Source organism: Mesocricetus auratus, unplaced genomic scaffold, assembly GCF_017639785.1.
Source record: "Mesocricetus auratus isolate SY011 unplaced genomic scaffold, BCM_Maur_2.0 Super-Scaffold_100026, whole genome shotgun sequence".
Classification (NCBI taxonomy): domain Eukaryota; kingdom Metazoa; phylum Chordata; class Mammalia; order Rodentia; family Cricetidae; genus Mesocricetus; species Mesocricetus auratus.
In genome coordinates, this window is record NW_024429207.1 from 7,772,845 (window position 1) to 7,800,244 (window position 27,400).

The following is a 27,400-nucleotide window of genomic DNA, read 5'->3' on the forward strand; positions in this document are numbered from 1 at the left end:
AAGGAAGTTCCCCGTGGATGGGTAGAAATAGGCTTCCTGGAACTAGCGTGTCTTGGAGAGAGGCAGTAGCTCCATTTTCTGGGGAAATGGGTGTGGATAAAACTTTTATGCTTTGTGGTTCTGGAAAAAAACAAATCACCCACACACCAAAACAGAAAGGGATTCCTCTCAGTGGAAACAACCAAAACCCAACCCAAATAGGTTTAGATCATTAAAGGATTCCTGAGTTTGTGTCACTGGAAAGTCTGAAGATAGGATGTATGTCACACTGCTTTCTCAGTTTGATCCAAAGATCCCAGAGGTCATTGGAGCTCTGGGGACATTTTCTTGACTTCCTTGTCAACCTTATCCTCAGGCTGGGTTCTACCACACACCGCCACACCAGCGCCACCACCAGCTGCCACCTGCATTTACTATGACCTGGGCATTGTTCTAAGTGCTTAGTTTCTATCAGCTCATTGAATGCTCTGCATAGCCCCGTGTGGTGGGTACTCTAAGCCCATTTTACATCTGAAGACGCCAAGGAACAGTCCTATCCAAAGCTAGTGCATCTGCCTACCCTTGACATGGGTCTAGATCAGCTCTGTAACTGGTAGGTGTGCTGTCTTGAGATTTATCTTCCTCCTAACCCTGCAGGGGAAAGGTGAAGGGGTGGTTTGAATGCCACCATTCTTTGAGTGTGACAGCCTAGAATTCTCAGGAAAAGGCCTGACATATGTGTGCCTATCCATGTTGTTCAGGCTTTTTCATAGGGTCTGCCTGCAAGTTAGACACGTATTGTAAAGGGAACTACATCCTAGCCCCCCCCCCTTCCTTTTCATTTGAGTCATAGTTTCCCTAAGTTGCTCAGGCTGGCTTTGAACTTGAGGTCCTCCTGCCTCAGCCTCCTGAGTAGCTTGGATTAGGGGTTTGGACCACCAGACTGAGTAAGAATACTAAAGGAAATGTTATTTATAAGCAAACGATGTTTATGGACACATGGACAGGTAAACATTAGCTATCACACTATACTCAAAGCCTGCTCTTGTGACTGGGGAGACGATACACTCCTTAACCTCCCGGAATCACATAGATTCCCACAGGAACTGGGATGTTAGATGTGAAAGGGGAAACAGATGCTCCGAGACAGACAATTGGAGATTCCGCTTCCAAAGCAGCTCACAGGAACACAACTATGCCATCTAAGTATTCGAACACCTGAGCTCACATTTTTACACTCTCTGGTGTTGCTTTTCTTCAGTATCCACAGAGTGCAGTAATTCTGGGGTGGAGAGAGATGAAAACCGGGCGGGGGGGGGCAGGAGGTCTTAGGAGAGGTCTAGGGCAGTAGTGGCATGCTGAAAGCCAGCCAGTGTATATCACAGACTCCTGGTTGGCTCTAGCTGGTCGTACACGAGAGCAGGCTTTGCAGTTCGACCTGGAAACACAGCTTCAAAGATTCTGTTGGCTGTCTGTATCGATGATGGAAACCAGGGTGCCTGCCTGAGCTTCGCAAGAGGTAAAGCTACAGCCTAGCTAGGGGACTGAAGAACAAAAGAGCTCACTCATCCTAAGCCATTAAAGGAAATGTGGGTGCCACCAGGTGCCTGTTAGCAAAAGGGTCGGTGGGGGGCAGTAGACAGGAGACACTACAGCCAAGAAGGCTCGGACTGTGAGAAACATCCCATAAACAGAACGGTGGGCTGTATTGTAGGGAGGCCATGGCCAGTGTTTTCCATTTCAAGATGACAGCTGTGCCTTTCCCGCCACTGTCTGCCTCTTGTGTTGGCTGAATTCACAGGCCTTGAGTCACTGTAGCTCACAGGGTAGTTCTGAATAAAAGCTCGTGTCCATGGGGGAGGGGGGATAAGGGTGGAAAGGAGCAGAGAACACAGAGGTGGGTGGTGGCGTTACCTCAGTCCAGGGTGACCTGGAACAATGGGAGGAAGGACTGTGGGATCTTAATGACATCTAAGAACAGGACGTGGGTTGTGGTGACTTAAGTGATATATAATATTTTCACATTTAGAAAATGGAAGGGAAAGTTACTGCTATTATGATACAAAGGAGAATAAATGGAATCTCCTGGTGCTTGCTTCTTAATTCTAACAGTTGAGAGGCTGAGGCAGGAGAAAAATGTAGGTTTCTGCCAGCCTGAGCTACATAGCATGGTGTCTCAAGAAGTAAAACCAGGCAGGCATGCCTTTCATCCCTGCACTCAGGAGACAGACAGGCAGACAGATCTGTTTGAGGTCAAGGCCATCTTGATCTATATAGTGAGTTCTAGGCCACCAGAGGAGCTATGTAATAAGATCCTGTCACTAGGAAGAAGGAAAACACCTAAAATCAATCCAGAGAAAGGTAAAACAAAAAAGCCCATTGAATGCTTGGGATAAACAGTGGGGCGGGGTGGGGGTTACTTCCCTACGAATACTCGTTTTCTCTGAGGAGTAGTTTAATGTGTACATTGGTCCATATCCTGAAACCGAGGCAGTACATGGAATGGCTTAGCACTCCTCACCGAGCTTTTTTCTCTGGGGAACCATTTGCGGAATTTTGTGTTCAGCGGTGTCCAGCAGGGGGCAGAAAAAGAAAGGGGCTGAACACTTCAGCTGTAACCGGAAACCCCGAGCCGCTGCCTAGTAAACGTCAGTGTCAGATTAAGGGCTGATGTGGCTTAACTTGTCATTTTAGCCTGTGAAAGGCATTCCTGCCACCATCCCTTTAAGAGAGTCTGATCTTCCTTCTTTTGTTTTATCTTATATATTGTATTACTTTATTTGACTTTACTTATAGGGTCTACTATAACCCATGCTAGCCTTGGCCTGGCCATTTCACTGGAGATGACTTTGAAGTCCTGATCCTCTGGCCTCTACCTCCCGAGTGCTGGGATTACAGGCATGGGCCACCATGCAAGGCTGAGTCTGATTCATATACCGTGGAAAGGAAGAGAAGATGTCAAGATTTTCTGCTGTTATTTTCCTTCCTGCAGCACTTACTCAATGTTGTGGAGACAGTAAATTTGCAATTTCACAAATAAAGGTCGTTATCTGTTCCAAACAGACCAACAGCTGTAGCTGTGACACTGCAAAACAAATTGCAGTCCCCAGGAGGGCCAGGGATGGAGGCCACTCCCCCTTGGTCATTCCCTTTAAGAGGTAACCGGAAAGGAAGTGGTAACATTCAGCGCCTTTTAAAAGTAGAGGACAGAAAGATTTTTCCATTACACCCAACGGCTGGGACACTAGATTCCTTCTGTGTCACAAGCTTTCCAACAGTCCCTTGGCGCTCTCACCAGAAGACTAAACTTATTTGCTGTGTAACTAACATTGGCCTACTTTTTCCAGACCTAACCGGCACTGCGCCAGCCTACTTGGCTAAATTAGTGAGCCCAGCACCTCATGAGTTTGCAATCTCACGTGTTTCAAATTCCATTCCCAGCATCCTGAAGGGCTAGGAGGGACTACGGATCAAACTGATGGTTTGGAAACAACTCCACCCAAATCCAGGGTTTCTCTAGCCTCAGAGTAGCCTACTCACTGGCTTGGGACCCTTGGAGACCATTTTATTGAGAGAGAGACAGAGACAGAGACAGAGACACAGAGAGAGAGGAGCAAAGAAAAATAAGATAAAAACAAAGTCTGCAGTAGAGGGGTCTACACAGTGCTTCTGCAAACCATGGTCAGAACCTTCTGAGCTCGGGGATGTAGGCACTTGCCTAGCATGTTTGCAAACAGCAGCACTTCAAATCAAAACATAATAGGAAACAAACGATTTCACCTTTTCAATAACCTTGCTATTAGAACATGACTTTTGATTAGCCTGAGAATATGCACAGTTGCAAAGTCAGCCCCGATTCAATGGTTCCCAGCAACTAACCGCCCTCCGTAGCTTTTTCTGCAACCTGGTGGTGCTCACCTGTAGAGCCAGCACTGAGAAGACAAGAGGCAGGCAGATCTCAGTGAGTTTTGGATCATCTGGAGCTACACCATAGATCCTGTTTCAAACACAACCAAACCAAACAACAACCCCACCCTTTCTGCTCGACTGAGAAGAGACTGGCCAGATAGCCCAAGGTGCGGTCAACAGAAAGTTCCCATCAGATGCCTTCCTTGTTGGCACAACACCCTTTTTTAAGATCTTCTATAGGATAAAGCCCCTCACAGCCAGCCCTCACAACCCTTTAGCCTTGTTGCTTAATATAAAGCAAGATCACAATGCCACAAGCACCACTTTCTCTGGGCTTGGAAAAGAGAGACTTTCCTGGGGAAGCGACACCTGCAATCCTACTGAACTAATGAAGTAGGTGTCCACTAGGCCAGGGAGAAAAGCATGGCGTGTCCAAAGGGTGTGCAGGGAACAAAAGTGTGATGCTTTTTGGGAGCTGAAGTGTTCAGTGTGGCTAGGACAGCACCGACCAGGTGGCAAAAGACAAGGCTAGAGAGAAACAAGTGTCCCTAACTTCTTTACTTCTGACGTGCATGGCAGAGACTGGCAACATTATCGCCGGATGTCCACTAATGTGTAGAATGGTTGGCCCAACTCCAGACGTCATGCACCAGAGTCCTCAAGGTCAACAGGTGGTGTGCTGTGTTGTAAAGTCTCAAACGCCCTCCTCTGAGGGCCTTAGGCAGCTCAGAGGGGAGCACAATAGGCCTCTGAAAGATCAAGCAGGGAGATCACATAAAGCTAACCATTCTTGCCACAGAGGGGACAGAAGCTTTGCCATAGACATGTCTTCTTTATTAGGAAGACTTCTTAGGGTCGAAGAGTCATCGGGCAGCAGTATCGCCAGCTATGGGAACACGAGAGGATTTGAAGCGAGAGTCCAGGGTTGGTACATGTTGCCCAACGAAGAATGTAAGCAAACTGGTTTTGATCTACGCTTCACAAGTCACCTGTGCATGGTGCCCGCCCACACCCGTGGCTGCCTACTCCCAGTGCTCTCCCCTCTCCCTCCCTTCTGCATAGCCTGCATGGAAAGCTGGAAGCCTGTCAGAGTTATCTGGAACCCCAGCAGCCTTGTGGTATTGAGCAAGGATGATTCTGATCTGTCAAATTTGGCCACCAGAAGTATTTCCCTTCTCCTGGTCAAAACATCAACACAAGAGAGCTGTTGGAACTTCTATGCAAGCCAGGGGTAGGGTCATAGACCTTTAATCCCAGACCTCGGGAGGCAGAGGCAGGTGGATTTCTGTAAGCTGAAGGCCAGCCTGGTCTACAGAGGGAGTTCCAGGACAGCCAGAGCTACACAGGTTTTGAAACCTGTTTCAAAAAAAATTATTTATATGCAAAATACATTGGGGGAAGGGTTCTACTTTAGGCCAAAGCCAGAACATTCCACAACCTGAGAACATGATATAGAGACAAAATCCAACTGCCAAGGCTTCTCTGAGGGACCGGGAGAGATGGCTCAGTTGGTAAAATGGCTGTTGTGCAAGCATCAGGACTCAAAACTGAGTTCCATTGCCAGCATCCACATCAGAAGCTCGGCACGGTGGCAAGTGTGTGTATAATGTGCTTCTAATCTCAGCATGTTTGTAGCCCCACTGATCCTGGTTGGTGGAGACAAGTAGGTCTCCCAGACTTGCTGGCCAGGTATTCTATCCATTCAGTGTGCCCCAAGCCCCAGGGAGAGACCTTGTCTCAAAGTGAATGGCTCCTGAGCTTGACCTTGCCCTCCACAAAGTTACACACACACACTCACACACACACACATACATACACACATACATACACTCACACACTCTCACACACATACATACACTTTCACACACTCTCACACACACATACACACATACACACACACATAATACACTCTCACACTCTCTCACACACATACACACACATAATACACTCTCACACTCTCTCACACACATACACACACATAATACACTCTCACACTCTCTCACACACATACATACACACACATACATACACACACATAATACACTCTCACACACACATACATACACACACATACATACACACATAATACTCTCACACTCACACACACATACATACACACATACATAGATACACACACATACATACACTCACACTCTCACACACACTCATACATACACACATACATACACACACACTCTCACACACACACATACATACACACATACACTCACACACTCTCTCACACACACATACATACACACACATACATACACACATACATACATACACACATACATACACTCACACTCTCACACACTCATACATACACACACATACATACACACACATAATACTCTCACACTCTCTCACACACACATACACACACATACATACACACACATACATATACTCTCACTCTCTCACACACACATACACACATACATACACTCTCACACTCCTCTCTCTCTCACACACACACACACACACACTCTCTCTCTCTCTCTCTCTCTCACACACACACACACACCCTTCTGGATTGCTCTTTAGTCCAAATATATGGATAGTTAATATGGCAGGCCAATTTCAGAATCAGCCCTGCTAAAAGAGAAGTGAGCATAATGGAAACCAGTGTGGATTTGGGCACCTTGTCTGGGAAACAGTGGTGAATTGATAACTTAGGCAGGTTGGGGAAGATGACAGGTGGTCTTTTGGGATCACCCCTTCTGCAGGGTCCACCCTAATTTGGAGCCCAGGTTTCTAGCCCGTGGCCACCTGGAGCCCACATTGGAAGAACCGTCTCTGCACTGAAACCTCAAGAGCTCCCCTGGCAGTCAGACTCCTCACAGCTAAGGAAGGGGCTTCAGACTGAAGAATTCCAGGGATGCTCCCGGCCTGCGCAGTTTACATCTGTAACCTTCACCAGCCAAGAGGTTAAGAGAATGTCTTCCCTCCACCTTCTGCTGTGCCAGGGGACAGGCTGGTGGGCTTCCCTGCTCATTCTGCTGTGAAAGGAACCAGCAGCCAGAAGGGCTCATGAAAGACAAAAAAAGGAAATGCCAGACTGTATCACTAACAACCCTGAAGACAGATACACTGACAGGAAGTGTTTTTTTCTAAATACCCACTAAATCAGAAAAACACCGAGATGTGACTAGGACATCAGGTTCTGGGCCTCATAACCTAGGGAAGGACACAAAGAGGAGACATGGGCACGCAGAGGCCTCTCACCAGGCATCTCCACCCTGGACACTTAGCCAGCCTCTCCTACTCCTGCTTCCTCGTGCATAATTGTGACTTAAACATAACTGACCAATGGAAGCACTCATACTTCCCACCCAGTCACCATGCAGCTGCCCTGTATAGCCCGTGGTGCCTCACCCACAGCAGATGAGGGTTATTTCCGGCCATTCCCTCCTAACTTGGGTTCTAGTCTATTCTTCTAACCAGACAGCTGGCATTCCTCCTTCTTAAAGCACCACTTTCTTCTCTTTCTTGGGCCTTTCTCACACATACCATTAACCCCTCGTAGCTCCCACCTGGAAGGCCAGCCACCATTTGCGTGCAGAATCAGATCTCTCACCCGCATGGCTCTGCTCAGTCAGCCTCGGGTTATCTGATGTCCTTCACAATAAAAAGACACCACTCTTGTGCCCTGTGATTGTGCCTTAACTCAATCCCCAGACTCTGTCCTCCCAATGCCTCAGCAAGTGATGTCCACAGCCTCTGCTGGTTTTCCTGTGTCCCTAACTTGTTCTGCCTCTCAACAGTGCAGGATCAGTTGGAGACCACCCCCCCCCCCAGGTTGTCTGGGGTTATTTACAGCTCTAACTCCCTGTTCCAGCTGTGGCTGCCAGTTCCACAGTGGGCCACAGACTCATCTGGATCTTCAACTGTTTAATAGAATCCTCAAGTGAGGAGAGTTCAAATCCAGGGGCTGGAGAGATGGCCCAGGGGTTAAGAGCACGGGCTCCTCTTCCAAAGGTCCTGAGTTTAATTCCCAGCAACCACATGGTGGCTCACAACCATCTATAATGGGATCTAGTGCCCTCTTCTGGCACTTAGGCATATATGCCAGCAGAACATTGTATACATAATAAATCTTAAAAATTTTAAGAGTTCAAATCAAGGCCCAAAGTTCCCTCTCTAGATCTACGTGGTTCTGAGTCCGCAGGCTCCACCCTCTAGACCACCTAAACTCGGCTCTGATTATCCGAATATTCTCTCAACACCGACGCCAGCTTGTTGGAGCTGCCACCTTAGACTCTGTGGATCTTTTGTTTGATTCAGTTTTCCAAGACTGAGTTTCTCTGTGCAGCCCTGGCTGTCCTGGAACTCACTCTGTGGACCAGGCTGGTCTCAAACTCACAGAGATCCTCTGGCCTCTGTCTCCGGAATGCTGGGATTAAAGGCGCGTGCCGCCAGGCCCAGCTGACTCTGTGGTTCTTAGTCTTCTGTTTTCACCGCAGGGGTTGCCGAGCAGCCGGCTGTTCCTCAGGAGGGTGATTCGGGGAAGATGGCTCTTTAGTTTGGAGGGTTTCTTAGGGACCCAGAGCACAAGTGAGGCGGTTTTCACAGGCAATCTCTTCTGTTTTGATGCTTACCTCTCAAGCCTCACTGGCTCCCCTCTGCTTCCATGAACCAATCAGGCTCTCACCCCAGGGCCTTCGCACTCACTGTTTCTTCTATTTGAAAACCTTCCTGCAAGCTATGGGCAGCTGTTTCCTGTTCACCAAGGTTATCACCTCCAGTATCACCCCCTGACACACCTCTTCTGATAATGCAACAGTTCTCAACCTGTGGGTCTCGACCCTTTGGGGGGGGGCTCAAACAACCCTTTCGCAAGGGGTCTCCTAAGACCATCGGAAAACACTGACATTTACAGTTCCTATCAGTAGCAAATTAAGCTATGAAGTAGCCACCAAATAATTTTATGGTTGGGGTCAGTGCGTTAGGACGGCTGAGAACCACTGTGCTAACGACACCTCAAAGGGCAGATCAATACAGCCACTTTTGCTTAAAGCCTATCACATCTGAATTACTCCTTGGCCTCCTTGCCTATTGCCTGCCTCTCTGAAGCAGCTCCATGGAAGGATCTTGTTGGCAGGGAGGACTGTGTATCCCTACAGAACAGAGCCAGCCCAGAGCTTGGCAAAAGCAGATAAAGCAGTTACAGGCTGGTCACTTGCCTAATAGGGCTTTAAGGGGGATTAAATAAGAACACTGTGTAGAATGGCCTATGGTTCCCAATACGTGTGCTTATTGGTGATTTCTGGGGGTTCTGAGACTTGTAATCTGTGACTCTGCTTCATGAGTATTTCACCCTCACGTAAGATGGCCGCTTCCATCAAGCTGTTGGCTCCCAACGGACTGGGGGTTGCCAAAATTGTGTGACTTTTGACGTCATAAAACAGAATAAAACTCAAGCAGCATTAGTTGATGCATGATGCAGAAAACCCATTATCTAGAGCCCAAGGCCACTGGTACTAAAGTTCAGAGGTCCAACTGCAGCCATCCAGCAGTCCACATTTCCTCCTGAAGTTCATTGCTGAAACACACACACACACACACACACACACACACACACACCAGAAACCTGCTCTGTAAGGTTCAGTCTACAGGTCCAGACTGCTATCTAGCTCTGTCTAGTGTGAGACACTGTCTGAATTATTTTCGATTTAGTTGCACCTGTAACCTGGGGATAAAAGCAGAAACTGGCCAAGATGCCGGGCGTTGGTGGCGCACGCCTTTAATCCCAGCACTCGGGAGGCAGAGGCAGGCGGATCTCTGTGAGTTCGAGGCCAGCCTGGTCTGCAAAGTGAGTTCCAGGACAGCCTCCAAAGCCACAGAGAAACCCTGTCTCGAAAAACCAAAACAAAGAAAAAAAAAAAAAAGAAACTGGCCAAGATGAGCTAATCTGGCTTGTGGCAACACTCCATACAGTCTAACACACTCCACGGTCTAATACACTCCACACGGTATGGTCTAGTCACTAGTCTATGCAGACCTAAAGGTAGGGAGCAAGTCAAAATGTTTACTAAATGCCAGCTATCCTTAAAAACAGACTGCCCTTGGAGGTTTGGAGATTAAGTGAGGGCGTGTCCTGACTGGCCTGAAGGGAGGGGTTGGCCTGAGCATCCAGGGCAGAGGAGTTTCAGGCTGGACTGGCCTCCCCTGCAGTGACATGCTCTTCAGTTTCTGGCTCCTGGCCCCGACTCAGTGTCTATTACAAGACCAGCTGTCCTGGCAGTTGCTAAGACGTGTAATATGCAGTGAGCCTGGAGGGAAGAAAAAACGCCTATCTTTCTGGAGAGTCGATGGGCTTCTGAGGTGCAGCCTTTGTTTGTGGGAAGAGACCATGGTAGAGCCAGCACTGCCGAGCTAGGGCCCACCCTCAACAGAGCACAGTAAAAGAATGAAAAGTAATGCTTAGGGACTAATACCCTGAATATATAAAGAACTCCCACAGGGCAATAACAAGAAAACCCAAAGAACCCGATTTTTAAAAATTAACTTTATGCAATGCGTGTTTGCCTGTGTGAATGTATACATAGTACACGTGTGCCCATCCCCCAAAGAGGCCAGAAGGTGGAATGAGATCCCCCAAAAGTGGAGTTACAGTTGTGAGTCACCACGTGAGTGCTGGCCACTGAACCCAGGTCCTCTATAAGAGCAGCCAGTGCTTTTAACGTCAGCACTCCTCTCTAGCTTCATGAACTCAATGTTTTAAAGGCAGAGGGTTTTCACTGACTTCTCCAGAGAGGACACAGAAATGTCCTTGGAGCAGAGATGCTCAGTATCCATGGCTACCTAGAGAATGCAAACTCAAACCACACTCAGACTATTATGAAAAGCAAATGGTACTGCTCGTAGAAATGTAACATGGGAAGCAGGGAGTTGGTGGCCTTTAATCCCAGCACTCGGGAGGCAGAGGCAGGCGGATCTCTGTGAGTTCCAGACCAGCCTGATCTACAGAGTGAGTTCCAGCAGGACAACCTCCAAAACAACAAGAGAAACCCTGTCTTGAAAAACCAAAAAACGGATACACACACACACACACACACACACACACACACACACACACACAATTCCACTTCCAGGCACACACAAAGAAGTGTTGAAAGCAGGGAGGGACTCAAACAAGGTCTCAAAGGTCGCTTTTGCTCAAGCTTTGCTCAACGTGACATTCGGCACACTGCCTGTTTCAAGATACAGAATTAGCTCGTTCTCCAGCATTGCATCTGCCTGCACGCTGCCACGTCCTACCATGATGACAATGGATTGAACGTCTGAACTGTAAGCCACCCCTAATTAAACGTTTTCCTTTATAAGAGCCATGGTGTCCCTTCACAGCAATAGAAACCCTAAGACACATGCTTAAGCCAGCCACGAAAGGATCAGTGTTATCTGTTGCCACTTACAGGGGATACACTCGAGTTCACAGAGAGGAAGCAGGACAGTGGTAGCTAGGGGCTGAGGTGAAGGGAAGCATGGGAGCTATTGACTAACAGACACAAAGTTTGTACTCTGCAGGAAGGCAGTCAGTTGGCGACACCACAGGAATGCGTGAACATAAGGCCCCTAGAGCTGGCCGGTTAAAACAGGTTAAGACAAGGCTGTCTGAGCACTTCACCAGGACAAACCCAACAACCTGTTTGTTAACCTGACATTTGCTCTGAATTTCAAGGCTCATCTGGTGAAGATTCACTAGCTTGTAAGTTCCAGGTTTGGTGCTACAAGAAAAGTAATGCCTGTTCTCAAGACTTTACACTTCGGTCAGGGCAAGAGAGGAAGACAGAGGCAAAGTGGGATTTATTAAATAAGTAAATAAACAAGGCGGTCTGGACTAGGAGCCATGAACTCATTAGAAATGTAACTCCTAACACCCTGTATACTAGGAGAGGTGATTGGCTCTGTTGTCACTAATGGGTTAACCTATTTGCATAACTATGAGTTGCTAGTTTGTACAGGTTAGTCTGTCAGAAAAGCAAGCTTGAAGGATTAGAGAGAGAGCTCAGTGGTTACGAGGACCTGAGTTCAATTCCCAGCACCCATATGGTGGCCTTTAACAATCTGTAACTTCAGTTCCAGGGAGATCTGGCGCTCCCCCTTCTGGCCTCCTCAGACGCTGTCCTCATGTGGGGATATATGTAGGCAAAAGCACCCATACACATAAAATAATAAAAGCAAGCTTGGCCACCCTTCATAGGCCCCTTTGCCCTGTGACAACCTATACCACCCCAGGACTCTGCAGAGTGTCCCTATCAGTTAGATGACATCTAATCAGATGGGTCCATGAACGTGGATGTCTTTAAACCTACAACTGTACACTTAAATACTAAGCTAAGATGGTGTCTGCTATGCTCTGAGGCTTCCCAGTCCCTAGAACTGTAAGCTAAATAACCTTTACTCTTAACAGATTACCCAGCCTCAGGTACTTTGTTATAGCAACGGAAAATGGGATAAAGCAAGCTGTGTCAGATATTTATATATCTGGGCTTCAGAGGGAGAACGCAAACATACAACACTAAACACAACAAACCTTAAAGAACAGACTAGGCCTAATGTCACAAACCTGGAATCCCAGCCACTCCAGAGGCTGAAGCAGGAGGAGTTCAAGCCAGCTGTTGGCTGCACAGTGAGTTCAAGGCCAGCCTGGAGTGATTTAACGAGAACTCATAAAAAGAAGAGAGTATAAGGAACACAGCTCAATGACAAAGTACTTGCCTAGCATCTATCAGGCCCTGGGTTCAAACCCCTATAAGACAGGCACTTTTTTGTTCTGGTTCTCTCTCCTTCCTCCCCTCCTAAAGCACCCCCCCCCACACACACACAAAAGACAAACACAAACTTGAAGAGATCAGTATGGCAGTAGTGGGATTAAAGAAATTGGGAGTTATTTAGCACCTGTTAACACAGAGCAGGCCAGGAAAGGGAAAGAAAAAAGGCTGCTGTAAAACAAGATACTTATAAACCAGCCATATAGAAAGAGAATTAGTCCCATACAGTGAACTAACCTGCCACTGCAGACCAACAGATGCTCATGTCTCCTGACACCGTCGCTTTCAAGCAAAGCAGCTCCTAAGACAGAGATCCTTGACATCGTGTAAATTCTATGCCATGGTGGTCTCTCCCCGCCCCCAGCATTTGAGGACTGTGGCCAGGCTGGTGGGGGGGGGCAGTGTAAGTGTCACTGAACGGGCTGAAGAGAGACATCGGAGATGGGAAGAAAGCAATGGGGTAGGGTTCCCAGAAGGAAGGCCATCCAAACTCAAGGTGCACACCGTGGGCTCTCTGTCCCGAATGTCACACTGCACTTGAAAGACATTCTCCACTCACTCGAAATGCAGAAATATTTATTTTGGTTTCCTTCATTGTTTTTGGAAATTCTGTTTTGGTTTATAAAACATAGAAATAGCCAACACTGAAAGCAAACATTCAAAACCCCGTTGTGAAAATTATCGACTTCTTGTGCAATTAAGAATACAAGTATGAAGTTAGGCTACCAAATAGTGTTATTACAATGACGATTCTTTAGTGCAAACCCTGTTGTGCTTCAAGAATACACGCACTGTCACACAGCCAACAATGGTGGCTTCAAAGGTATAAACGACAGCTTGACTAGGTCAAATGTGGCAAAGACTCGCAGTAGAGTGAAATGCTGCTTATTTCCCAAATTAACGCTGCAAAACAAACAAAACAGAACGAAAATCCCCTGAGAAGTTAATCCCAGGATTTCCCCCAGATTTCTACATCCCACAGTTTTGGCTTGTTAAATGCATCTCACAGAAATCAGGTAGTTTTACATTTACTTACTATTTTCCATTTTAATAAGTACCCACATTTATCAACTCCCTTAATAGTTGTGAAGACATGCTTTGCCTGAGTTTAATTGGGAGGAAAAAAAAAAAGCAAGTTGATCAGCACATCATCATTTGCTAGGAAAACCACGTTTGGAGCCCAGTGGCCCTCACAGACACAAGCTGGATCCACGAGGAACAAGTGGACATGGGCGGAGGCATCACAGTTGAGCATGGCCGATCCAGGTCGTTCTCTGAAATACCATCTTCAATGCAGTCTCTAAGGCAGGATTTCCCATTGCCCCTGGGAAGAGGGGAGGGGACCAGATCTGGAGAGGAGTCCAAGAGCATCCTGCTATGTGAGCCAGCTTCCTGTTTTTACTTGATTTCTGAGACTGGGCGCTCACACTGTTCTGAGGAGGACCGGTCCATTAGTTTACTGGGAAACTTGTGTCCCAGCAGGCACAACAGAGACCATTTGGAACCCTTACATATCAGATGGGTTGCGTGAGCGTGTTGTATGCGGGGTGGAGTTGTGGAGGGGGAAGGGATTTACAAAGAGAAATCTGTGGTCCGCTGTGGCTTTCCTCAGCCTGGACACTTGTTCTTGTCTTAAAGGACAACTTTCTTTCCTCCAGTGCACTGCCCTCTTCAGAGCAGCAGACGGCTGTGCAGCAAGCAGCAGACATACCAGAAAGAGCGAAGTCCTAACCCTCACTTACAAAGATAGGAGACAGACTTTTTAACACCCACCTTATCGGTTGAGGAAGTTTTAAATAACTTAGCACTTCTACGGGCTCCCCTTGACAATACTTAAGGCTCGTTTTGGAAATTGTGTATCAGCAGGATTATGGGCTGCAACACAAGTGACTGTAAGGCAGTGTTCCGTGCCCTCTAATATCCCCATGGTAAGACCCTGTGGGCAAGTCCATCATGGCCGTTTCCTTTCCTACACTTGCTGCAGGCAACGTTACCAATGCGAAGGCCATTGGTACAAGGAGATTGTGGAGGTGTGCTGTTTCTCCCAAGTAGTCTTCCTCACGTTATATCTTGATGGTGGAATACAGTTCATCTATCTGTGACCTGAAATAGTTCCGTAGCTCTGGCCTTTTCGCCTTCATTGTTGGAGTCAGAAGGCCATTGTCAATAGAAAATAATTCCGTGTGTATAGCTATGCCTTTGACCTGCAAATAAGCAAGGCTGTTTAAATGAGGGGAGAAGAGAGCAGACACAGCAGAAACAGCCTAAGTCTCGACAGCAATTGAGTTCTCAAAGGGGCTGGAGACCCTTAAGTCATCCAATCTAACCTCTAATTTCACTGAGCTTTCTCAACAGCGGACACGGTCCCCATTAGGACAGAATTTGCGAGTGTTTGCTAACCTCAGGGGAAAGAGCAGTCACATACTGAGAAAAACCCTGTCCCTGGAGACATGGCTCAGCAGTTAAGGACACTTCCTGCTCTTCCAGAGGACCTAGGTTCAATTCTCAGACCCCACGCTGGGCAGCTCATGACTACCTATAACTTTAGCTCCAGATCTGACACCTTTGGCCATTTTGGCACCTGTATTCATGAGCATGCATACATACATACAAATCTTTAAAAAGAAAATCCTTCTGTATCAACTGTTTCTACTATTTCTTTAGATCTGATCGTCAACCCCTCAGATCTACTCATTGCAAATCTTCAAGTCAGGTTGTGTTCTGCACTGAACTCCTGTAGTTGGCTCAAAGTCCCACCTGTTCAAATGGCTTCAGGCCAGCTTCCTTCCCGAGTTTCACCATGTCTTCCAGGATAGCCTTCTGGATATCCTAATAATGTAAGAAAAGCCAGGTAACTTTGTCTCGTCCCTACAGACGCTGAGGACAGAGTGGTGAGGCACACGATGCTGGGACACTCCCGAGTCTCACCTTGTTTCTGCACAGCTCCTCAAACGAGCCGTGAAACCCTCTCTTTGAGGCCCAGGAACCCAGGTTCTCGGTGTCTGGCACCACAACGGCTATGAGAAATGCCTAGGACACACACAAGGGAGTCATTACCGGTTGACTTTTCTACACCGCAGGCCCATGGGATTATCTGATAGTACTGTGGGTTGTGCTCAGAATGCATTCTTGCCACACCCCCGCCAGGGCTGCCTGAGCCCAGGTGAGGAACTACCAGCCATGAGACACAGGCACCACCAGTCACTGAAAAATCAGAACCTAACAGCAAAGCAATTTTTATTTACTGTGTTTTTGTTGTTGTTGTTTGATTGAGACAGGGTTTCTCTGTGTACTCTGGCTGTCCTGGAACTCACTCTGTAGACCAGGTTAGCCTTAGACTCAGAGATCCACCTGCCTCTGCCTCCCAAGTGCTGGGATTAAAAGCATGCATCACCATGCCTAGTTTTTTGTTTTGTTTTTTATTAAAAAAAAACACCCTATTTTCAGTAAAAGACAAATAGGAAAAAAAAAGTAAAACGTGTCAGGTGTGGTGGTGCACACCTTTAACCCTAGCACTCAGGAAGCTGAGATGGGAGGTGTCTATGAGTTCAAGTCTGTTTACAAAGTGAGTTCCAGGACAGCCAGGATGACAAAGAGAAACCCTGTCTCAAAACAAAACTGTAGAACTTGGGGCTGGAGAGATGAAGTTAAGAGCACTTGTTCGTCCTGCAGAGGACCTAGGTTCGGCTCACAACAACCCATGACTCCAGTGCCAGGGGAGTAATCCAACACCTTCTGACCTCCACAGGCACTCAGTGGTGCAGATACACATGCACTCATACATAGAAAATAAAGTAAACACTGCGTTATATCCCATAACCATTAATATTTTCATTCATAATTAAATTAGAAACATACTATCAAACCCCTAGTATCTTTATCCAGCTATTATTGACACACCAGAGCAATTCACTAGAGTTAAAATTAAAATCCAGAAACTGAAGAGAAAACAACTTTTGGGCATAGTGAAGACCAGTGGAGCAAAACCCAACAGTCTGTCGGTGATAGGGAAACCCACCACACACGAAGGTCAATGGCATGGATTCAAACTGTCACTCACCTATCCGCTTTGATTTTTTGAAACAAGGTGTCTAGAAGTAATAGCCCAGGTTGGCCTCCAACTCATAATCCCTCACCCTCCCAAGTACTGGAATTGCGGGCGTGTCCCCACTCGCCTGTTGTCAATCACCTGTAGAGTCCCTGTAATCCAGGCACTTGCGGTGCTTGGCAATGGATGGCTCCAACCTAGAAAGACCATACCTGCAAGCTTTCTCCATGGACAAACACCTGGGCCAAGGCTTCGCTTCGCAGGTAGATATTTTCAATCTTTTCTGGTGCTATGTACTCGCCCTGGGCTAGTTTAAATATGTGCTTTTTCCTGTCAATAATCTTCAAGGTGCCATTCTGTGTATCAGAGAGGAAGGGACAGTGGGTGAGTTCCAGGCTGGTTTTCCCACCATCAGTCACAGTACAGGGGATCTGAAATTGCCTAGGGCCATTTAGCCACGTGGGAGGGAATTCAAGAGCCTATGTGATGTCTGCTTCCCCACTTAGCAACAGACTTATCGCTCTACTTCACTTAGCCTCCTGTCTGAAGTGGGGACACATATATCCTGCTCACCAAATGAGATGTGCTCCCCAACAGCCAGCACATAGCCTTACCCTTCCACAGCACTCTGCAGACAAAGGCCGAATTTCCATGGCCACTGCCACGTCTTAGGGGAAGGCAGGAACTTTGGGAAGGGCCAGTTCCAATGCATACAAACCTGTGGGGATGCTAGCCAGCACCCAAATCAAGGTACACACTTGATGTTGTAAAAACCCGCTGTTGGGGGGGGTGTCAAATGGGAGGCAGCACTCAACTGATTTTAGGCAGCAAAAAAAAATTAAAAAGCATTGTGCCGCAGGGAAAAAAAAATCAAGATTTTAATCAGGTACCCCGAGAATGTAAGCCTGTCTCCTGCAGGATACAAAGGAGCTATAGCACACCATTCGACAAGGGCTGCACGGCAGGGGTGGAGGGGTGCAGGGTGGGGTGGGTTCCTCTCTGCAGCTAGACAAATCTGTCTGCAAAGGGGACAGGTGACAACTCACTGGCAGCCATTTTCCAATGTCTCCCGTGTGTAACCAGCCATCTTTGTCCAGGGCTTCTGCTGTTTTTGCTGGGTCTTTCAAGTAGCCTTTGAATACATTTGCCCCTTTCACACACACCTGAGGAAACATGGCCTATTAACACTGACCAGGGATTCTCCCAAGGATTCATGTTACATGTGTTCCAACCTTTGTCTGGAAGCCTTCCGTTCCGTGCTCTAGAGGGATTACCAAAGTCCCATCAGGACCTTGGAGTCATTTCCAGTGTCCCTATCTCCTTTCCTACAGACCCGGGATAGTCAAGCCACAGGAGTAATGCAAGCCTCAGATGGAATGACATCACTTGTGTAATTGGGTTTTCCAAACAGCGCAGGCAGGGCCATTAGCAGACTGGAGACCAATCCCACCGGGGTTTTGTAACATGCTCTTGGGCCCAAATCCCTAACTGTCCCACAGACGGAAGGTCAAGCAGAAATGCACCTTTGACCTGCTTGACTCCTAGATCCCCAAAGACTCAAGCTCAAGAGCCGTATTGAGCGCTTTCCGGAACTGGGCTCCTAATGGCAGCTGTTACAGGAGATGCTGCTCATCAATGACGGGCAGGTTTTCACTCACCTCACCCTCGCCCTTGGCAGCCATGTAGTTCATTTCTTCCACATCAACAAGCTTTACATAATTGCAAGGCATGGGGGCACCAACATGGCCTACATGTAAAGAGGAAAATCATTTCAAAGTGCACTATAACGGCCCCAGGCCAAAGCATTTTCAACAACCAGTAAGCCTCCTCATAGTGACAGCTGCTAGAAATTTCTGGCTTTTGCAATTGCAGCCTGGTAAAGCAATTTAAGAGAACTTCTTTCTTGAAGAGAGGTGAGAATACCCCAAGGTCTGTTAAGGACCTTTCCCATTTCTGGGACTTTGAATACATCTCCAAATTTCAACTCCAGCCGCTGATCTGCAGGTGGGTCCAGATACTTGGGGCATGCCTTCTAAATAAAACTGTTGCCTCAATTCCATGATCCGATTGGATTGACTCTACCTACCCACATATAACCTTTTCATGCCTCCAACTCCTTATAAAGCTGGCGATGGCCTTGGTTTTCTGATCCTCCTACCTACACCTTACCAGTGCTGGTACAGGCGTGTACTACCACACCCAATTTCAAACTCTCTCTCAGAGAACACAGGTAGCCCTGTCTACCCTGGTGATGCTCTGACGCATCCCTTGGTCCTGATTGACACAGCCATTGTTTTTAGAGGAACGTGTTTTTACACTTAGGACTATTAAGACATTTCCACAGTCAATTTAACTCTCTTGTCTGAGATTATTAGGGATTGGCTGTGTGCTACTATGTGTTTTTGACAACTTGATACAAACCAGGTCACCTGGAAAGAGGGACCTCAACTGAGAGGATGCATCTATCACTGGCCTGTAGGCAACTCTGTGGGGGCATTTTCTTGATTAATGATTGATGTGGGAGGGTCCAGCCCACCGTGGGCGGTGCCACTCCCTGGGCAGGAGGTCCTGGACTGCATAGGAAAGCAAGTTGAAGAAGCCATGGATAGCAAGCCAGCAATATCCCTCTATGGCCTCTGCTCCGGTTCCTGCTTTGTCTCCCGCCTCGACCTACCTTAGTGACAGATTATGACTCAAGAATAGTAAGGTGAAATAAACCCTGTCCTTCCCAAGCTAGGTTTGATCCTGGTGATTTACCATGGCAACAGAAAGCAAACTAGGAAGGGCATCTTTTTTCCAAAACAAAAATAAGATACATTTTAAGAGCCTCATCGGGGCCTGGAGAGATGGCTCAACCATTAAAGGCTTGGCTCACAACTAAAAAAATGTAAGAGCCTCACAGATAATACTGCCTATGTTTTAATAATCTAATATTAGACTATTGTTCTAAATTCTCTGGCTGTTAAGGAATATGGTGTTAAAAACTAAAGGTATAAAGACGCTTTCAGAGTGTCAGAATTGGTGCCTGTAGAACCACACTGTGAGACAGTGGTAGATGCTGGGGTCTATGTTGCTAGATGGTTGCTAGATTTATAATGCATCAGATAAGCCAGGGAAGTATCCTACATTCTCTACATAACATTGTCCCTGTCCACATGATATTTAAGCAGTGTCTATAACTCATCTCCCTACAGTGTTACTAGGAGAACACTCACATGGTGTCCGTAATTTGCCCTTCCTAAAGAGCCGTTGTCCTCCCTGTTTGCTTTGAGACAAAGGGCTTGTGTGCATTTTCTATTGGCAGTAATTCTATTCTATAATTCTACAGGAATCAATGTTGACACTCTGGACTTTATACCTTTAGTTTCTAACACCACATTCCTTCACAGCCAGAGAATCGAAAACAATCTCTACATTAGACTATTAAGAGTCTGTGAGACTCTTAAAATGCATCCCCCTTCCCAGCTTGCATCCCAGCAACTGGCAGAGCACACAGTGTGACTGTGACACCTACTTAGGGGTTAAAACCACCAGTAAATGACGAGACCCTGTTTGATCACTGGCAAGTCTGTGGAGGAAGCATCTCCTCTGTTAGGATGTATCACAGTCTAATCACACTGGGTACCCAGCTCACAGACCTGCAGGGCTATTTGCCTGAGGCCTAATTCCTTGAGACATGTTATGCATTGCTGTGCAAGGAGGCTAACGAACCAGTCAACGAAGAACGCATTTCCAAGCATCCTGCCCTCAAACACCAATCTCTGGAAATGGCTCTCCTGCCAACCATACCTGCTGTCCAGTCTCCAGGCAAGCTCAGGCAACAACCAGCGGTGCACTCAGTCTGTCCATAGCCTTCGTAGAACTTGGTCAGAGAGAAACAAGACATTATTAGTGTGGGGCAGCCATGTCTTTGCAGGAAGTGCACAAGAAATAAATTCAGTTTTACTAACACCCGAGGAATCCCAGCCTCTGAAACGTTTTTAACTTTTGGTTTAGTACGCTTATTCAATAGCATAAAACGCACCCAAACATCCTCCCCCCCACGTCAGACACTGGCTGTAGTCCATGTTGCCTTCTATTCAACGTCCTGCAGACATGCTAGGGGGAGCTCCCACAGGATGGGTCAGTACCCATCTTGCTCTGCTAGGCCAGGATATCGACACATGTCCTGACTGTCAGCACGAGCCTTGGCCTCCTTTGTAATAGCTTCTCAAGCACGGAGTGTGGGTAGGCTCATCACCAATGACCCACCCCACCCCTGCAGCCACACTCGAGGGGCATGGCTCACACATCTTGGCTTGGGCCAAACACACGCAGATTTATTTCCCTAGCAAATTGGACACAAACCTATTCCACGCAAAACCAAGCATATAAATGAGAGGCCGGGAGGCCTGGGAAGACTGAACATGTGAATTCAAGGAGGAGGGAGCTCAAGTGGTTTAATGTATAGCGTGGTAAGTGAGCTCAGGCACTACTGCATGGAAAGCAGAGTAAAATCCAATGCACTGTCTGCCTGAAAACGTCTGAATTGTTTCTAAGTGTTCTCACCACACACAAAGCTGATAAGTATGTGAAGTCATACAGCACTTTGGCCATTACTCAATGCATCCATACATCATGCTGCACAATCACAATGCATATACATTTTTGTCCATCAAACCATGGGCCAAGGCATTACAATGCCTGGGATGACCAGGTGGTGTGATTGACCTCACCTGACAGCCAAGAGCTGCCCTCAGAAACGTCAGCACTGTGGCAGACACCGGGGCCGCTCCTGTGATCATCAGCCGGACTTTCCCACCCAGGCTCGACTTGCAAGAAAGAGAGAAGCAGGGTTACCTATGCAGAAGTCAGGGCTCCTCTGTCAGACCCTGTGTCCCATGTGACCAGCTATCCTGCAGCACATGGACAGGACTCTCACTTGGGACTGAGCTCTTGGTGCCCACAGCAGGACCCAGGACTAAGCTCATTCCTCCCGGAGCTGCCCACTTCCCCTGGCAGACCTGGCACTAAGCTAGCACTCTGTTGATGGGTGTCCTAGGGATCAGATTATGGCAACTACCACATTTTTGGCATCTGGGCATTTGGCATTCTCAGGCTTAAAACATCACTACAGGAGTGGCATACTTGTTCCAGAAAAGCTAAAGGAAGGCTACCACACCTCGAACTCTTCCACCTAGAGCAGCTGTAGCAATGACTGGATGTAGGTAGAGAATTGGGCTCACCTAATAGCCCTATCTCTTTCAGACAGTTGCCAGAAAGAACAGAGCTGTGTTGTTTTCTCTTGGTTTCATATCCTCCCAATCGTGTGTGTGTGTGTGTGTGTGTGTGTGTGTGTGTGTGTGTGTATCTGATCTCTCAATACTGTGATGACCATGTTTAGCAAGCATTCCGCCACTGATCTGTGTCTCTACAAGTTGCCCAGGCTAGCCTTGAACTTGAAATCTTCCCACCTAAGCCTCCCAAGTATCTGGGATTACAGACCTGCACCATGCAGCGCTCTCCTCTGCCACACACACACACACACACACACATACACACACACACACACACACACACACACACACACACACACGCACGCACACACGCACGCTCCCATGACTTTACATGAGACATACGTGAGGTGACAGTCTATCTGCTACCTGTATCTTGTGAAAGATGAGTTTATCCCACAGGCTGTTGTTTCTGATGATGCCGCTGCGAAGCTCAGCTTCTTTCCTTTTGGAGGCAAAGTCCAACAGCCATCGCTTCACTGTAGTGTTTGCTTGTCCAAAAATCTAATGAGGCAAGAGGTAAGGTTTTCACATCTTCCAAGACAGCTAAAATCAAAAGGGCAGACAACAGTGTGGTGGAGACAGAACGCAGGAGCATTGTAGCTGCTGGAGGGGTGGACACTGCTTTGGAAAAATACCAACCAGGCCCCTCTAGCTGTTAAGTATAAATCTGCCCCAAGACCCAACTCTACAAGAAATGACATGTCCACAGAAACCTACGCAGAGCGTTATATTTGCAGCAGGGTTATTTGCAGTAGCCAAAAGTCATTTGAAACCACCCAAATGACTGTCCATAAAGGAATGGCTAAATAAACTGTGTACGACCACTCAGGGGAATAGCATCTGGCTATACAAAGTTACGAAAGACTGACGTGCGTATTTTGAAGGTATGAGATTGGTTGCTCGGGATCTAGCGGGTAGGAGGGTAGGAGGTGACAAAGAGCGGGTAAAGGGTTCGTTTCTGGGGTGTTGAAAGTGCCTGTGGTGTGGTTAGAGAGCTCTGGCAGCACTCAGGAGCTTTGGAAGGTGTCGACGCTCCTCACTGAAGCCCTCACTTTCACTGCTGGGGTTGGACATGCACACTTCCCTGGGAGCTTTACCCTCAGGCCCTGCACTGGGCAACTCAAGGGGACAAACTGTACGCTATGTGAAGCATATCTCAATGCAACTGTAGCAAAGGTTGGTTTTTTTTTTTGAAAGAATGAATTTTAAAGCAAAGTTTTTAGAGATGGCAAGAAAAGGGGAAAGTATTCACAGTGCCAACTAGAAGCTCAGTTCCAGGACTGGCCACGCCACACACTGGTCTTGCCCAGCTGAGCAGTCTATGCTGACACAGCAGATGCCACATGCTCTCAACTGGCACTGTGGCCTGGACACATCTCTCGGCGAGGAGAAGTGACCGTTCGTGAATGCAAGGGTTGGTGGAACAATTAATAAAACCATCTCGCAGTTATGTGTGTGTGATCCACTTAGCACCTTGATGAAACAGGGAGCTGGTACAATCGTCTGTTTTATAGATGAGGAACCAAGAGCAAAGAGCAACTGAATAAATGGACGTACAGCTTACAGGCGAGCATCTACAGGGTGTGGTGCGTGTTCCCTTACCAACAGGTCTGTGCAGTAACTGAGTTCTGCTTCTGCACAGGTGCAGACTGAAGTTCTGTGCGACTGTCGATGGCCATACAGGGGTACCTGGCTGAACCCTAGTCGGTCTGGCACCAGGCCACACAGCCCCACCTCCTGCCCCCCACACTTCATTGTTTGGGACTCACTCTGTCAAACATCCGGTTCAGCAGCCTCGGAACAACAGGGAAGATAGTGGGCTGAAGCACCTTGAGGTCATCCATCAGAAGCCTGATATCTCCTTGGAAAAATCCTATCTTAGCTCCATGACATAGCATTACACACTACGAGTGAAAACAGACAAGCGTCAGCATGGCAAGGAGGACCCCACTGCACCCAGACTCACAGCAAATGAGCCTGTAGTATTAGTGTTTCAAACCAGCTTCCAGAAACCATCCATAACACTCCGAATATGGGTGGTTTCTTTAAAATGTGTCTGCATTTACTTGGTGTACTATACAAGCATGGAAACTTGAGCATTTCACCATCCCAATGACACAGGAGTCAGTATGAAACTGGGGGGTGGTGGTGAGGGAGGCTTCTTCATGGTAATGAGACGGGTTATCCGGGGCTAACAAGCAACAGCTATCTGTGGGATGAGTTATATGTTATTTTATATAGCCCAAATATTTGTTTAACCTTCCAGGGACTTGCAAGCTTACTTATTCTCAAAATAAAAACCTGCTGCCTCCAGACCAGGCTCATTAAAATCTCATTTCCATTTTTGAATCTAAGCAAAAATTTCTGGAAAGGCACTGAATTTAGTTTGGGTCAGGACTCTAAGTGGCTGGCTACAAGATTATCCCACATGGTAATGCTTCCCCTATATCCTGCAAACTGAGCTGGTCACCCAGACAGACTAGACAAACCATCTACTTGCCTAATAAGTTCAAAATAAAAAAAGGCTCACCGGGCAGTGGCGGCACCGGCTGTGGTGACGTGTGCATTACTGAGCCCAGTACCGGTGAGGCGGGTGATCCCTGGACCTGGGACTCACTGATTAGACTAGGCTGGCTGAGCAGAGAGCTCTAGAGCTTTTTCACATGGGTGTGGGGACCAAATTCAGGCCTTCATGCTTGCAGAATAATCCTTTTACCAACTCTGTTATCTCCCTGCCTTGGTCCGGTGTTAAACTATGTGCACAGTTGTGTGTGCACAGGGGACCCAGGCAAAGGTCAGTTAGACACCATCCTTCTCCCCCCAGGCATATCGAATGCTTGTGCGAAGATCCAGCCAATTGGTACGTTATCAAGAAACAAGGGGGAGGTCTTCAAACAGGTGCCTCGGAGACATCAGATTCAATGAATTAAAATATTTCCTTTAGACATGGGAAAAATACGGAGACCCACAGCTGAACAATGTGCTGAGTATGAGAAACCTTGGACCACCCAGTCCTAAAAGGGATGTCTCCATCAAACCCCTTCCCTCAGCTCAGGGAGCTCTACGGAAGGAGAGGTGGAAAGACTGTAAGAGGCAGTGGGGACAGAAGACTCCAAGGAAAGTGTCTTCTAGACACAACATGACTAATACACACATGAACGCAGAGACTGACAGCATGCACAAGGGCCTAACAGGTCTGAGCCTGATGGAGCCCAGCACTGAGGAACTGGGAAAAGGCTCCCATCCCTAACCTGGAAGCTATCTCCAACTGACAAGCACTCCATGTGTTTTCATGGGTTTTGTTTGCCTTATACATGTGTGCCTGCATGTACATTTCTGGCACCTTTTTCTTCTCTGTGTGTATCTCTTCGTTTTATTTATTTATTTATTTATTTTTTCTGTTTTTAAACTGGCCCATTGGTTTTCTAAAGAGAGAGAAAGAAGGCATGGAGTTGGATGGGTGGGGAAGATCTGAGAGGAGATGAGGAAGGGGAAACAGTGATCAGAATATACTGTATGAAAAAAGTTTTTTCCGATTAAAAGGAAAAAACCCTTTCTTTAGCAATAGTTCATCTGCAAGTGTGTCCTATGTGCATTCTTTGAATGTTCAAACTCTCAACTTTAAATTGCAGGGTTAAAGTTCAGATACCCAGTTTGGACCTAGAATACGAATTCATACTCTTCCCAGTAATCTGCCGCTGCCAATGGGACCAAGCGCGAATGGCGGCTGCGCACCACACTCACCTGTAGCAGCTGCTCATACATGTGTGCCAGTGGTAAATACGAAATGTGTGTGTCACTGGCATTCATGATCAGTGCTTTCTGCAAAACAACAACAACTTAGCAGGGTACACACAGACAAGCGGGGAGACACGGTGGATGCCTACCTCTACAATGGTCTCAAACATATGGGCGAGAGGCAAAAAAGATATCAGAATATCATCTGGGGAAGCGCTGAATGAGTTCTAAAAGCAAGGACACCAGCAAGAAGAGAAGGGTTAAGACTTCCAGCATATCTCCATTTTCCTTCAGAGCAGGACACACAGCCCCTCAACACTCAGCAGAGTCTACTTCTAACTCATGTCTGCATTTTTTTCCTTGCCAAAGAATCAAAAGTAACTCTTTAAAAAGTATTATTGGGGATAGCACTAGAGCACTGCGCATGCTAGGCAAATGCTCTAACAGAGCTACATCCCCCTCCCAAAGCAACGCCAGAGTGGGAGTCATTCCTCATGAATAGGCACAGCCACTTCAGAACTGTTCCCTCCCTGTAAAGAAAACTTTGCCCAAACTCGAGTGTTGAGGAATTGTGTGCTCTACTTGTTTAGTCTTTCAGTCCCAACACCCCACCACCAGCTAGTTCCCATTGCCCCTCAAGCGGTGTTCAGACCCACTGCCTGTCAAGACAATGCTGCTACATTGCGAAGGCAAAGGAGAGAAAGGTTTCCCAGGCCTTTTATTTCCGGTGTAAATGCTTCTGCCGGATGAGCTGGATCAATATTTTTACCTGAAAGCCTCCCTTAAGCTCAGGAAAACACTCAACAGCATTTAATGCATCCTCAAATCTAGCTTGAGAAAATCTGCTCTCCTGTAAGATTCTGACCAAGATGAGCCTACAGGCAGACTAAACCTAGTTTTCCTCAGAGAGGGATTTCTTAGGGATGGGTGCAGTGAGGGCCAGCATGTAAGCGCCATGTTGTCAACACAAAGAAAGCTTGCCGACACAGCCGCAGCCATGTTGACAAGAAATGAAGTGTGTGTGTGTGTCTGTGTGAGCTTGTGCACGTGTGATCTGCACACTAATTTCTACATCACATACTCTTATCCCCAAAGTAGCATCAGTCTGAGTAACAATGTAACCCTAAGTGGGGTCACTGCCTATGGGATGGGCAGACTATAACTTAGGTTCAATCTAATAAAGTTATAAATGCATCTCAATTAGTATTTCTTACTGTGAAATTGTTACATAATGAGAATTCAGACCCAGTAATACCCATATATGCATGCGTTTCTATATGTATGTATGTACATTTCTGTGTGTGTGAGCGTGTGTGTGCGTGTGTTAATGTGGACTGAACCTGGAGTTTCAAACATGGACAGCTTGCTTTCTCCTGCTGAGGTACAGTCCCAGTATTCAGACTTTTACATTTTCTGATATACCACAAAAAATAATAGTGTCACTGTTAGAAGTTTTACAAGTTGAGCTTGCTTCTTGACAGTGTGACTATTTTCAGTGAGGCTGTATCACTGAACACTTTAAGCTGTCTCTGAAGGCTTACTGGGAAATTTAAATTTCATTTTGGCAGAGCATTAAGTGTTGAGCTTTGTCTACGCAGCAACCCCCAACCTTCCCCCCCCCAAAAAGGGTAGGGATCGAGAATGAGGAAAGTGACAGTGGAGTAAAATTAAGT

The 27,400-nt window shown here is 47.1% G+C and overlaps 1 protein-coding gene across 4 annotated transcripts in view; it reads right to left on the bottom strand.

The window, feature by feature from the left end:
• Nucleotides 1-13,224: 13,224 nt before the first annotated feature.
• Acsl1 (acyl-CoA synthetase long chain family member 1) overlaps nt 13,225-27,400 on the bottom strand; it is a 61,822-nt gene continuing 47,646 nt past the window's right edge. For 3 of the 4 annotated variants that reach the window (XM_005066672.4, XM_040731988.1, XM_040731989.1), the window contains exons 11-21: nt 25,877-25,954; nt 23,759-23,893; nt 22,356-22,490; nt 21,429-21,524; nt 20,503-20,575; nt 18,372-18,460; nt 17,760-17,876; nt 16,926-17,069; nt 15,594-15,695; nt 15,423-15,494; nt 13,225-14,869 (exon numbers count right to left, since the gene is read on the bottom strand). In XM_005066672.4, coding sequence (XP_005066729.1) covers nt 14,729-14,869; nt 15,423-15,494; nt 15,594-15,695; nt 16,926-17,069; nt 17,760-17,876; nt 18,372-18,460; nt 20,503-20,575; nt 21,429-21,524; nt 22,356-22,490; nt 23,759-23,893; nt 25,877-25,954 — 1,182 coding nt within the window. In that variant the 3' untranslated portion in view covers nt 13,225-14,728. Of the gene's footprint in view, nt 14,870-15,422; nt 15,495-15,593; nt 15,696-16,925; nt 17,070-17,759; nt 17,877-18,371; nt 18,461-20,502; nt 20,576-21,428; nt 21,525-22,355; nt 22,491-23,758; nt 23,894-25,733; nt 25,812-25,876; nt 25,955-27,400 lie in introns of all 4 variants that reach the window. The other variant, XM_005066673.4, reaches the window with a different exon arrangement.